Consider the following 13,907-nt stretch of genomic DNA (forward strand, 5'->3'; position numbering starts at 1 on the left):
GTTGGTGTGAGCTCACCTATACAGGTGACTGATGAGAGCAGCCAGAGTGGTCCTGTTGACTCGAGGAAGACTCCGGATGATGTCTTTGTAGCGGTCCAATCTCTGTCTCTTCTGAGGGATTTCTGAGGATGAAAACAGGACAGACTTTAACTCTGGAGATGTAAAAACATACCGAGCATCAGTCTGATACGTCACCACTAGACCACTAGACTCTGGTCTAAGGTGACGTGGACTTACTGGCTGCCCCCTGCCACAGCGGGTGGAGGTCGGCCATGAAGATGGGGTCGTCCACCTCTCTGAAGAACCTCTTCAGGACGTCCGTCACATCCTCAATGAAGTGGTCTCCGATCCGCAGTTTGACGTTTCGAGCGTCTTTGCGAAACTCTTCCATCAGGAGTTTGATCCTGGATTTGGCGCCGTTCTTCCTGTAGATCCCCTCGTGGCCCAGACCTACGGAGCATGCTCATAACGTCACTCAGGCACACAAAGAGAGAGGATCTATTCAATGCAGCTTCACCATCCACATTAAATCTACTGCAATCTACACCGCATTCCTCCTTGTCCTCACCGTACTGAGTGATGAAGGCGATGCAGCTGTCCACGATGATGGGGATGTCGTTTCTGCTCAGCTGCTGCTCTCTCAGAGTGTTTCCTTTCCCGCCTGCTGCTCGCTGAATGTCCGAGTACCACAGAGAGAAATCTGTGCGTCCGATGCCCTGCAGGTGGAGAGTCCTGACGGAGAGACAAAAGCCAATGATAAAGAACAACAGACGTCAAACCAAGACTGAATCAACTGGTTTCCTCATCTCACCTTCCTTTTTCCACTAAAACCAGGATGTCTTTCTTCTCGTGGTTCTCGGTCTCGGAGGCGATACCTTCAACACAAACAGAGTCGGTTTCAGCTCATCAATCAGACAGAATGGATCAGTTATCAGACTTTAGACCAGGACCAAGACTGACTCAGCTCCTGCAGACGGTTCAGGTTAATGATGTCCTCCGCCGCTCCATCGTTTCGGGGACAGATGAAGAGGTTGGATTTCTGCAGGACGAAGTACGCCTCCTTCCACTGCTGAGGATCCAACATGGCCCTGTATCGCAGCAGACCGACCCGGTCGAACTCCCGAGTCAGCAGGCAGTGACAGCTGAGGGGGGTCGCAGCCTGATGGTGACGGACACAACGGTCAGTGAACAATCAAAGGTTAAAGTTATCAGACAATAATAACGCCAACATGGTTTTAATAAAGTAAAAAGAACATCACAGACTCAAACAACTGAGACTGAAGTTGAGGAAAGTCTACGATCTGAGGGTTTTAGGGTTTAAGACTGAAATCCTTCCAGTCTGAAGAGAATCTGATCTCCTTCACAGTCAACACAAAATTATTTTAATCACTAAAAATGATTCACTGTGTTACATTTGAGGTCAGGACAGAGAGTCGGAGTTTTGCACCTTGCCGATGGACTTGGTCCAGCTGTGCAGAGTGTCGGCCGTCTCCAGACCGAACTGATACAGTTTCTCTGAAGTCAGATACAACTCGAAGGTGTAACGAAACCTGAGAGACAAGTGAAACACAGTCACCTCCAAACATCAGACGATCAGATGAACCGACCTGCAGGAACTCAAGTGTACCTGTCGATGAAGCCGTTGTTGTTGGACGAGTCAGGTCGACTGACGCCCAAACACACGATGTCTTTAACACTGATCTGCATGCAGGGATCAGCCGATCTGTCTGACTCGTAGAAGAGCAGAGACTGATCCACCGAACACCAGAACTTCTGGAAGTCTGACGACAAGAAGACCACAAGACTTTCAGTCACATTTGATCTGAGTTCCTGACAAAAATCTGTTTGATAAATCTGCTTCAGAACAAGTGAAACGCTCTGTCCTGCTCAGTGTTCTGACCCACAAACACTATTCTATTTCTACTGCAGAGAAGAAGTCCTTCAAACCTGCTGACATTCTCCTCCTCTCCTCCTCCCTCTTCTCTGCTCCTCCTTCTCCTCCCTCCTCCTCCTCTCTCCTTCTCCTCTCTCCTCCTCCTCTCTTCTCCTCCTCCTCTCTCCTCCTCCTCCTCTCTCCTCCTCCTCCCTCCTCCTCCCCCCCCCCTCCTCCTCCTCTCTTCTCCTCCTCCTCCTCCCCTCTCCTTTTACTCCTCCTCCTCCTCCTCCCACCTTCTCGTGTTTTCCTGGACAATGTTCCTCTGTGGACCGAGCCGGACTTGTAGAGGTAACCAGAGTGAAGGACGGGCTGCATGATCTCATCGTACACACTGGGGTCTGAGGACACACACACGCACACAAACAGGGTTTAACATTAAATGAAAAGACTGAATTCAGTGTTTTGATTCTGGTCCTGGTCCTGGTTCTGGTTCTGATTCTGGTGCTGATACTGGTTTCGGTCCTGGTTCTGGTTCTGGTTTTGATACTGGTTTTGTTCTTTGTCCTGGTTCTGGTTCTGTCTGAGTCCAGCTCAGACTCAGCTGCCTCTAACACGTCCCCCTTGACTCTGACCACCGTCTGTAGAACATTTAATTAAATAAGAGTTTATAGAAACGTGTGATATTCAGACCTGACGCTGGGCAGCGGTCCAGCAGGTGATGATGTTGCTGGCAGCCGTTGGCATCGTTGGCGAGGCGAGCTGACTCTGCCTCTGAGAAGATCTGAGTGACGGTTTTCAGAAGAGTCTGTTCAGAGACGGCCGAGCACAAGACCTGTGGACGAGAGAGAGACATTAACACACACTGAGAGAGAGAGAGAGAGAGAGAGAGAGAGAGAGAGAGAGAGAGAGAGAGAGAGAGAGAAATTATTGTGTGACACACAATGTGACACCTGCCCCTGGTCCACCTCCCCACCCACAGCAGTGGAGCTATGCTGCAGCTGTAGCCCAGCCTACTGCCACAGTCCCTCCCCCTGCTACCTCTGAGCTGGGAGATGCTGCACACCCTGTGCACCTGACTTCTGTCCAGCTAAGATATACAGACTCAGAACACTTTCCCATTCGAGTAACAGAACAACATGGAAATATATTGTTAGTTAGTAATAGTAATAATAGCAATAGTAGTATTCAGTACAATGATAATATTAATGAAAATAGTACATACCTCCATGGAATTCATATGAAATTATTATTTAGTATTATAAATGTATAGATGTAGGTGTTTTAATATTTGTCTCACTATACAGGTTCATTTTGATTGTTTTTTAATGCGTTCATTTCATATAAGCTGTTATATAAGCTGAATATTCAGGGTCTCCACTCCTTAACCTTTGAGCTGAAGAGCGGAAACCTTGAATTCATGAAATCTATCAAAGACGCTGATATAATTGTATTGACAGAAACATGGTGTCAAAATGATTTGCTCACTCACTGTCCTCCAGGATATAATGAAGTCATGGTGCCCTCTATAAAATTAAAAAACATACGCAAGGGCAGAACATCGGGGGGGGGGGGGGTCTTGGTGTGGTATAAAGGAGATCTTTGCCGTCAGATCTCACCAGTAAAACAGAGTAAATCACACATTTGGATGAGATTAGATCAAACCCTAGGCATAACTGATAGGGATCTATATCTCTGTGCAATTTATATACCCCCAGTAGATTCTCCTTATTTTGAAGAAGACATTTTTGACACTCTCCATTCAGAAATTGCCTTCTTCCAGGCCCAGGGAAATGTGCTTCTAACTGGAGATCTGAATGGACAAACAGGAATTGAACCTGATGTCATGGACCCACAGGGCAACAACCATGTATTTGGTCAGGCCCCCCTGTTTACCACACCAACCATCACCCGTCGGAACAACCTTGACTTTGAAATAAATCAAAGTGGCAGGGAGATAGTGCATCTCTGTCGGGCCTTAGGCCTGTACATAGTTAATGGTAGGTTCAGAGGGGACTCTTTACGGGGATTCACATACTCCTCAGCTCTTGGGTCTAGTGTAGTAGACTATGCAATCACTGACATGGACCCCTCCACTATCAGTGCATTCACTGTCAGACAGCAATCCCCCCTTCCAGACCACAACCAAATAAATGTGTTCTTTAAACTCTCAGATCAAATGAGTGACACAAAAAGGGAACCCAGCAAGCTGTTTCAATTAAATCCTACTTACAGATGGGCCTCAGACAGTGGAGACAAATTCATCATGGCCTTGAACTCACCTGATCTGATGAATGACATATCAATATATGACCAAAACCAATATGTCTCTACCAGAGATGGTGTAAACAAGGCCATTGATGATATCAATATGATATTTCATAAGGCAGCTATTAAAGCTGACCTCATCAAACAAAAACAGAAGCCTGTTAAAAGGCAAAACGCTGACAAATGGTTTGATCAAGAATGCAAGACCATCAGAAAAGACCTGAGAAAAATAGCAAATGAAAAACATTGCCAACTAAACAACCCAGCCTTACGCATTAGATACAATGACATTTTAAAGAAATATAAATGTACAATTAGATCTGGAGTCAGTGTAGTGGTCTGGAGACAGTGTGCTGGTCTGGAGTCAGTGTAGTGGTCTGGAGTCAGAGTGCTGGTCTGGAGTCAGCGTGCTGGTCTGGAGTCAGCGTGCTGGTCTGGAGTCAGAGTGCTGGTCTGGGAGGTGTGAAGGTTTGGACCTTTAACAGCTCCTCCTGGCTGCTGAACGCAGGATGAGGGAGACGCCATCGACCCTCTCTGTACTTCTGAGTGATGAAGTCTCTCCTCTGCTCCGGTGAGGAGTCACAGTCCAGCTCCTCTGATACAGAGAGACGGGACGCCCAGAAATCATTGGACCGGTCGTTCCCCAGCATGATGAACAGCTGACGCACACAAACAAACAAACACACAAATAAATCAACACAAAATCACAAGATTCAGGTCAACAGGTTAGAACATGGATACCAAACTGAACGGGTCCCAACAGGTCCAAACAGGTCCCAACAGGTCCCAATGGGTCCCAACAGGTCCCAACAGGTCCCAACAGGTCCTAGCTGCAGTTGAGCTCGTGGTCTCTAACACTTTTAGCTCCAGAGCTACAGTGAAGACTTCAGTTCGATAAAAGGTGTAAATAACTACGAAACTTCACCTGACTTTCATCAGCATGGACGGAGGGGATGATGACTGAGTTTACTGTTTGGGTGAACTGTTCCTTTAACAGTGTCAGGCTCATGTCAGGTGCAGACTTGATAAACAGAACACCTGATCAGGTCGGGTCGAGCTCTGTTCCAAGTCTCTCGTACTCAATGGGATTATCTCTTTCAAGTATAATGACGGCCTTGTGCCAGACACATGATGATGTCACAGTCTTAACTGACAAGATCTAATCAGTTCATCCTTCAGTGGAGGTGGACTGATGTGGACTGGTGTGGACTGATGTGGACTGGTGTGGACTGGTGCAGACTGATGTGGACTGATGTGGACTGTTGTGGACTGGTGTGGACTGGTGCAGACTGATGTGGACTGGTGTGGACTGATGTGGACTGGTGTGGACTAGTGTGGACTGATGTGGACTGATGTGGACTGGCGTGGACTAGTGTGGACTGGTGCAGACTGATGTGGACTGGTGTGGACTGATGTGGACTTGTGTCTGATGTGGACTGGTGCAGACTGATGTGGACTGGTGTGGACTGATGTGGACTGGTGTGGATTTGTGTGGACTGGTGTGGACTGATGTGGACTGATGTGGACTGGTGTCTGATGTGGACTGGTGTGGACTGATGTGGACTGATGTGGACTGTTGTGGACTGGTGTGGACTGGTGTGGACTGATGTGGACTGACAACCCTGAAACGTGACCCTCATCGGCACAGAGCACTACTACAGGTCCACACACAGGACACATCGTGGTTGATGTCTCCTGAGCAGAGTGATGTATGTAACAGCAGTGAAAAGGTGTTCAGGTGATAGACTGGTCCTGGTCCAAGTTCAAGTTCTGGTTTTGGTTCTGGACCCACCTGGACGATCTCGTTGCTCCACACGCTGGTGTCCAGTTTCAGACTCTGAACCTTGGAGACCATCGTCCCCAGACCTCTGTGCTGCCCTGCAGGTGAGACACATACACAAACACACGTCAAACTTCATTTATCACAACCTGTTGGATGAGCTCCTGTCTTTTTAATCCCGCCCACAAAGCTCTGATTGGTCGGTTGTTTTTCAGGTCTGACTCTGCTGTGAAATGTGTCAATCAAACTCTGGTGACGACTCAACAGCCGGACAGAGAGTGGGCCTGAAACAGACCATGTGATGTCACTTCCTGTTTCAACCTTTCAGCAGCTTTTTGTTCCTGAAACAGAAACTTTGATCCTGAACAAGAAGAGTTCAGTTTCAGGTGTAACACACACACACACCACACACACACACACACACACACACACACACACACACACACACACACACACACACACACTTTCTACAATGTGGTTGAACCAGCACAGTGACAGTTTCACCTGCACTGATTCATGTCTGCACAGGTGTTCTCAGGTGTTACACAAACACACACACTGACACACACACTGAAACACACTGGTGTTTAACTACAGAATACAGACGGTTTAATCTGATGGATCAGAACTGATCAGAACTGATCAGAACTGATCAGAACTGTATTAATCTGTATGACAGGCTGCAGATTATATAATCTAATCTACACCACTGTGATTTGAGCGTCAGGTACCTGCACAGTTCTTGCAGATGACCACACACAGGTTGATGGAGGCCCAGTCGGGGTTCAGGGCCTTGCAGTCGGCACACATCCGGTTGGATCGGTTGGACCAGATCTTCTCGGCCACCTCGTAATCCGACAGAGTCTCTGCGATGGCCTCCTGCAGCGCCTCCATCCAGTCCCGTTTGTCCCGGTCCGACTCGGCTGTGAAGCTGAGGAGGCGGAGCAGAGGTGAGGTCAGACTTCAGCATTCAAACGAGACCAGACACCAGCAGGCTGAAGTGAGTCTGCTTCAGTTTGAGCTGCAGGGATTTAACTGTCAGGAGCTTTTTCCCCCTCAGTGCTTTTCAGCAGCAGAAACATGTTGATGCAAGTTTCATCTGCAGAGCGTCACATGACTACATACGTCCAGTTTTTACAGGTTTTAAAGCAGGAAAAAGTTCAAATATGTTTGTTTTGATTGTTAAAGGTGCACTATGTAGAGAAAAATCTTCACTTATTGATTTTCATGACTGAATAAACAAACATACAACACAAGTTCATCTGTTGTTCTGTGTTTATGGCAGCAGGACCGTCGTATGAAGCCAGCGTTCAGCTTCAAACTGTCCTGAGACCTTTTTCCTGAGGTCTTTACATTACGTTATAAATATTGTTAAGATTAACTTTCTGAGTTAAATTTTATTTTTTCTGAATCTACATAGTACACCTTTAAACTTCAAGAACCCAACAGTCAAATCAATAAACCTGGTCCGGTCTACTTCCTGGACAGCTGTATGCTGCAGTGATACCTGAAGGTTTTGTACGGTGTGATGAGGTCGAAGCTCTTGTGCTTTCCATCTCTGATTGTTGCTCCTCGAGCTTCGATCAGCGTGATGCCGATCCCATTACGGAAACACTGCACACACACACACACACGTTAGAGACACACATGAACATGAACACATGAATAAAAACATGTTGGGACAAAGTTACAGCAGGAAACAGACGATTGTCTGCGTCTGTCAGCAAGAACTGCTTCAGCTCAAATAAAATATAAAATCATCTGATCACAGAACAAATAATCAATACATGAAGAAGTCCTTCATGTCTCTGCTACATGACCAGATAAGACTGTGAACAGAGACTCTGATTGTGTTCAAGGAGAAAAAACGTGTCACAAGATCCCGGAAAACTCCTGAAACAGCTGAATTTTCATAAGAAACAGTTTCAACTCAACAGATTTTGCTCAAAGCGTGAAGAGCAGAGCAGAAAACAAACATCTCACCTGTTCGCTCTTGTAGAGCCAGATCTGCTCCGTGTTGATGGCGGCGTACACTTTGGATTTGGTTCCTTTGAGCTCGAGGACGCCGTGTTTCTGACAGTGTGACCCGGGACCGAAGCGCCGCCGACCGAACACCAACTGATCTCTGACGTGTTCCTGCAGCGTGCCGACCCAACGCCGCCTCAGCACTGAGGTACAGCGGACACATCATCATCCCCATCATCATCACCATCATCATCCCCATCATCATCCCCATCATCACCATCATCATCCCCATCATCATCACCATCATCATCCCCATCATCATCCCCATCATCACCATCATCATCCCCATCATCATCACCATCATCATCCCCATCATCATCATCCCCATCACCATCACTATCACCATCATCACCATCAGCCTTGTTTTCCATGATTCTCTCACCTTGCTCTCATCACTTTCCTCCTGACAGTTATCTCACTGTTCTCAGTTCTGTCTCTTTGTAAAGTTTCACCTTCAGTCTTCATATTAACCTCTGAAGAAGAAATGCAGGACCTTCTAGAAACCTCATCTGCACTCTGACTGAAGGAGCCAGGGACTACATTTACTTCCTGTCCTCTGAATCAAAGTGTTTTCTAATGGTTCAGAGTTCAGAGTGCTGACACGTCGAACACCTAGGTTGCCACAGACCACTGTTCAGGACTGTGTTTCAACATCTGTCAGAGTGAAACCACTGGATATTTTAAGGAGACATTGGGACATTTTACAGATGTGTTTGTGGAAAAAGAACCAGGAGTTTAAAGACAAACGTGATGTTTTCCTAAAACTAACCAAGTGGTTTTTGACCCTGAACCTAACCAGAGCAGAAACACAGAGACGTCACAACATGAAACTGAAGATAAGAAACGTAAAGTTTCATCACATCCGTGTTTTACAGAAACATTTCCAACATTAATTCTGATGATTGTGTGCGCTCTCTGTCTCCTCCTCTCTTCTTCTTCTTACTTCCTGCCTCACCCCGCAGAATTAAAACTCTCCTCCATTAACCATTATATTTGTACAGAGTTGGATGAGAGCTGCAGCAGCAGAGTCGAGTCACATGACCTGCTGAGCTTCATACAATGTTGTACATCACTATGTCTGACATTATTATTATTCTTGTCTTTGTATGTAACAGGTGGATTAATAAAAACTATTTAGCGTAACTTCTGGTATGTTTTAACTGTGACTATGTTTTATTTATTTTATATATTTAATGTTTTTCCGTCAAATTAAAATGTCATCAGAGGATCTTCTTTGGACCTAAAAAGCTGTTAGTGTGAGTTTTTACCTTCATTATCAGCCCTGAAAACAAAGATCCTCTGACTTGTCACGATTTCAAATTTATTGTCTTTGGCTGGGCGGGCCATCTGGATGGCAGCCAACGGGATCACTCCTTTAGGGTAGACGTCCTGGAACAGAGAGAGGAAACAATTCCAACATTTTTAATGATCAATAACACAGAAACAAGACGTGTCTCATTCAGGCTGAGGAAGACTTTGTTATAGACAATATTCACTGTTAGTTTCTGTTCCAGCAGACAAACAGTTTTGTAGAGACATTAGAGACATTAAACACGTTGTTTGTACCTTGTCGCTGCCGAAGTACATCAGGTTTTTGCCGTCAAACTTGACGTAGCGCTTCTGGAAAACATAGTTCCTAAAAAGAAAAACACCTGTCAGATCCAGAGACATCGTCACAGACACCAAGACACAAAGGCACACCAGACTGTGTTCAAGACCAGTCCTCTGTGTCACACTTGTACAGTTTGGTTTGTTTCTGCTCTGAAACTAAGTTTTGGATGATTGAAATATTCAAGCTCTATAGATATAAAACATCAGCAGAAATGGAAACATCTGTATCTGGATCAAGTTTAATTTAGTCATATTGCTGAAACACCAAAGAGAAGCAGAAGGAAGAAAAGAAGGAAGAAAAGACAAACACACCGAGTGGAGGATGAAGAAGAGGAGGAGGAAGAAAGGAAGGTGACGAGGCAGCTCCTGAGGAGGGAGGAGACACAGGGAGGAGCAGAGAGGAGGAGATGCAGCACGACAGCCAGCACTGACCTGTGACCCCTGACAAACACACACACACACACACACACACACACACACACACACACACACACACACACACACACACACACACACACACACACACTCTGTACATGAATAACATCAGACAGAACGGGAAGGTGTGTGTCGCTTCTTTATCTTGAACATTTGACTGCTGTGATTGGCCAGTCTCCTTAAAAATCTCTGAAAATTCCCCAAAAAAGTATGGAACCTTTTCACGACCTTTAGGAACTTGTTCAAGAACCACTGGAAACTCCTCAAGGACCTTAAGACCTACTTAAAAGCCTCTGGAACTTCTCTGAAACTCTTATGAACCTCAGGAACTTACTCAAGGAAAACTGGAAATTTCTCAAGGCCTCTACAACCTCCTTTAAATCTCAGGAAACCCTTAAAGCTATGGTCTACGATTTGAAAGATTGGTCATTATTATTAAAATTATTTAGATGGTGGTTATGGCCCAATAGTACGACCTACACAATGTGAAGAGTAAAAGGAACCAAATAAATCCATTCTCTCTAGCGCCTGCAAACTGCAAAGAAATTGACCAATAGGAGCCATGCGGCCCGCATGGCTCCTATGCTCCTATGCTCCTACGCATGGCCCGCATGGCTCCTATTGGTTAATTTTCCCATCCAATCCCCTCGCTCACTCTGCTGCTCCTGCTCACGCCTCGTCCCCACCCACTTCCGCATTTGAAACTACAAGCGGACAAGAAGTTTGTTTTGCCCTGAGCAGTTCAGGTATTGAGGTAATGTAGAGCGACAGCAAGCGGCCTCTGCTTGCCCCACCGGCAAAGGCTGAAAGAAAGCGAAAGTCTGTCACTGAAAAGACAGACACAAAGTGGAGATGTGACATAAAGAGGGCTCAAACCCGAGTAAACATCAGGTCATTGTTTGAACGGTGGCGAAAGCTCCGTGAAGATATGGACTACAGCGGAGTTTATGTTGAGCAGGTACTCTTTCGTCTTTATTGTTGATGTTGTGACACAGATAACTTTCATGCCGATGCTGGCTTATGACTGTGAAAGCTGCTGTTAGTTTTTTTTCTGTGTTATTAGACGGTGTCGAGACAATTTCTGTCTCTGCAGTATTGTCAACACTTGTTTATTTGTTCGATGGAGACGTTACCCTCTATGTTAGCGTTGTAAGCTAACAACAAGCTAACATTGCTATCATGTTTACACCAAATCAGCCTATGTATTTGCTCGTGGCAGCTAAATGAAGCAGCAAGTAATGCAAGCTAAAGCTATTCTGATACAGCGGAGTTTTTGTTGAACAGGTAATCTTTCGTCGCCTTTGTTGTTGATGTTGTGACACAGATAACTTTCATGCCGATGCTGGCTTATGACTGTGAAAGCTGTCGTTTTTGTCTGTGTTATTAGGCGGTGTCGAAACAATTTAGAGATGTTAGCCTCTATGTTAGCCTTGTAAGCTAACATTGCTATCATGTTTACAACAAATAAGCTAAATGAAGCAGCATGAAACCCTCCGCTTCACGTCGGGGTTTCATTCATCCTGTCTGGATTTATTTCTCCATAAAAACCTCTTGCCCGGTCACTACTCAACTGTTTTGCTAACCCTCCTCCCGGTCTTGTCCATTTGTTTTCAACGAAGCCTTTGCTAAATCAATATGATGGATTATCATATACTCGTTACAATGTGAGTCTTTGTGTGTCTTATCTGTCATAAACAAGAGATTACGGTTTACAGGCACGTTTGTGTCGCGGTCTGGTGCTACTCAGACAACAGCTTGGACACAGCTGGTTCGAGGCTCATGTAGGTTTATTTTTCAGCCACAATGTGGAAGCGATCGTTATGATTAAAGCTAACGGCAGCATCTGTTAGTCTCTTGGCCCTAATAACTTGAAGTGGCTAACTTAGCTGTTGATAAATAGTAACTTATTACCTAGCTGTAACGTAACGTAGCTGTAACATGCTAATGACGTTACGCTAGCTTGGCTGTGGAGCTTAGCTGTGGACATTGTAATGACTTACAATCCGACATCATTACTAAAGCTGGCGCTGTATTTGGTTTCTGCCGGCTTGTCGCTCTCGTTGCTTGTTGCGGGAGGGGGTGTGTTGCGGGAGGCTCCGAGGGGAGAGCGATACGAGCTCGGAGGGGAGGGATTAAGGAGCACAGAGGGGAGGGGTGTGTGTGTGGGGGGCATGCTTTTTTCAAATCTTTCTCAGAATGTAGACCATAGCTTTAGAAACATCTATAAAGTCTTTAAGAACCTAAGGAACTTGCTTGATGACTACCGGAAACTCCTCAAGGACGTCTACAACCTCCTCAAAAACCTCTAGAACTTGCTCAAGGACACCTAGGAGGACTTCCAGGACCTCAGATAACTCTTCAATCACTCTTTCGTTTTTTAACACCAGCCATTTAGAACCCTCCCCGGTCTAACCAGCTGTGCAAATCAAACGCACCCCTGTGGAGACAGCTTGTCAAGCCAGCCGCTGATGATGGGTGGGGCTCTCTCGGTCAGGGAGGTGTAGCTGGCGTAGGGGGAGATGGTCAGGTCCTCATCGGCCTCTGAGGGGAAGGTGTGGGGGGGCAGGGAGAGGTAGCGCAGGGGGGGTGGAGGTTCTCCAACGGTGCTGTAACCCTGAGAGTCTCCAGAGTGAAGCGCATGAGACAAACGTCTCGTCCAGGAGAACTTCTGACTCCTGAGGGTACAAACACAACTTAATTAACACCGTTTAGAGAAGATTACAGCTTGTAATCGAAATTGTTCTTGAACTTATTTACATCAGTTGAGTAAACAATCTCACGCACTGTTCTGTAGCTTCGTATCTTTCTCAACAACTTTTTTCATTGTTGAGAACAAACTCTGAACTGAAACGTTAACTTAGTTTTGTCTGCATTCAATACATAATAAGTTAAACCAGCTGGCACTGCAAAATCTTGAAACAGACTTTAGTTCATGAAGTCTAAAGAGAAGATCTACAAAATAAAAGTCCAGAACCCTGGGCCACTCCAGAGTGTTGTCAATACGCAGATGATACTGTTTTAAATATCTGTCAGACTGCCTTTAATATTTCAGCTAATTTAACTTCAGCGTGTGATGAACATAGTATCATCTGTATATTGACTGAACTCTGGAGTCCCCCAGGGTTCAGTTCTCAGCCCAATGTTATAGTGTAAATGTTCTTAATCCTTTTTTTGCTTGTGTGAATTTATAATTTCTGGATTTATGTGATGTCAAGATATTATTATGTATATATACAGTATTCAATATTTGATCAAACTAAGCTAAAAACAGAGTTGCAATGTCTTACCCATGATCCTCTGCATGTTTCTCTTCCAGTCTGCTTCTTTCACTCTGCAGGACAAAATATCAAATTAGCACATTTGTATTGTCAATGTCAACAAACACCGGAAAATAAACCAAATCTGGGACAATTGTGATCATTTAGGAGCTGATCTCTCTCCATGCTGAGTTCACCAACCAGGGAGAGGCAGAAGAAAAGAAGGAGCTTTACAAAGTTCTCTTTTTCGCTGTGTGCTGCTGTCTCACCTCAATGATGAGTGGATTTCTTCTGGTTTGGAAAACAGTTTCACAGTACGGGCTAATCTCCTCCTCAGGGTCATCTGTTGAAGCTGTTGAACAGAAAACGCTGAGTTAATTGAGTACTGTAGTGTGGATGGTAATGTGCCACATAAACACAACTTAACATAAACACAACATGGTGCCAAATTCAGGTCAGATGTTTAGTAAAAAGTCTTACTGTGCACTTACATCATATTTTCATTCACAGTCACACCTGTACTCACCTCTGGCTGATCCTGAAGAGTTGTTACTTAAAGTGCTGCCACTGAAAACAAAAATACAGACACAATCAACAAATCAGCTATCAGTAACTGATGTAAAGAAACACTCCAGTGACTTAACATATCCTAACCTTA

At 45.2% G+C, this 13,907-nt stretch overlaps 1 protein-coding gene across 1 annotated transcript in view; it reads right to left on the minus strand.

The window, feature by feature from the left end:
• Positions 1-13,907, minus strand: part of arap3 (ArfGAP with RhoGAP domain, ankyrin repeat and PH domain 3) — a 37,223-nt gene that overhangs the window by 10,981 nt on the left and 12,335 nt on the right. Inside the window, exons 4-23 of the mRNA XM_073487382.1 lie at positions 13,776-13,816; positions 13,519-13,601; positions 13,280-13,323; positions 12,428-12,667; positions 9,513-9,582; positions 9,215-9,335; positions 7,905-8,089; positions 7,429-7,535; positions 6,653-6,852; positions 5,934-6,019; positions 4,618-4,800; positions 2,567-2,708; positions 2,170-2,274; positions 1,628-1,781; positions 1,448-1,550; positions 961-1,159; positions 812-875; positions 569-732; positions 238-450; positions 17-122 (exon numbers count right to left, since the gene is read on the minus strand). Coding sequence (XP_073343483.1) covers positions 17-122; positions 238-450; positions 569-732; positions 812-875; positions 961-1,159; positions 1,448-1,550; positions 1,628-1,781; positions 2,170-2,274; positions 2,567-2,708; positions 4,618-4,800; positions 5,934-6,019; positions 6,653-6,852; positions 7,429-7,535; positions 7,905-8,089; positions 9,215-9,335; positions 9,513-9,582; positions 12,428-12,667; positions 13,280-13,323; positions 13,519-13,601; positions 13,776-13,816 — 2,610 coding nt within the window. The remainder of the gene's footprint in view (positions 1-16; positions 123-237; positions 451-568; positions 733-811; positions 876-960; positions 1,160-1,447; positions 1,551-1,627; positions 1,782-2,169; positions 2,275-2,566; positions 2,709-4,617; positions 4,801-5,933; positions 6,020-6,652; positions 6,853-7,428; positions 7,536-7,904; positions 8,090-9,214; positions 9,336-9,512; positions 9,583-12,427; positions 12,668-13,279; positions 13,324-13,518; positions 13,602-13,775; positions 13,817-13,907) is intronic.

The sequence above is a fragment of the Pagrus major genome, chromosome 18 (genome assembly GCF_040436345.1).
Source record: "Pagrus major chromosome 18, Pma_NU_1.0".
NCBI classification, from domain to species: Eukaryota; Metazoa; Chordata; class Actinopteri; order Spariformes; family Sparidae; genus Pagrus; species Pagrus major.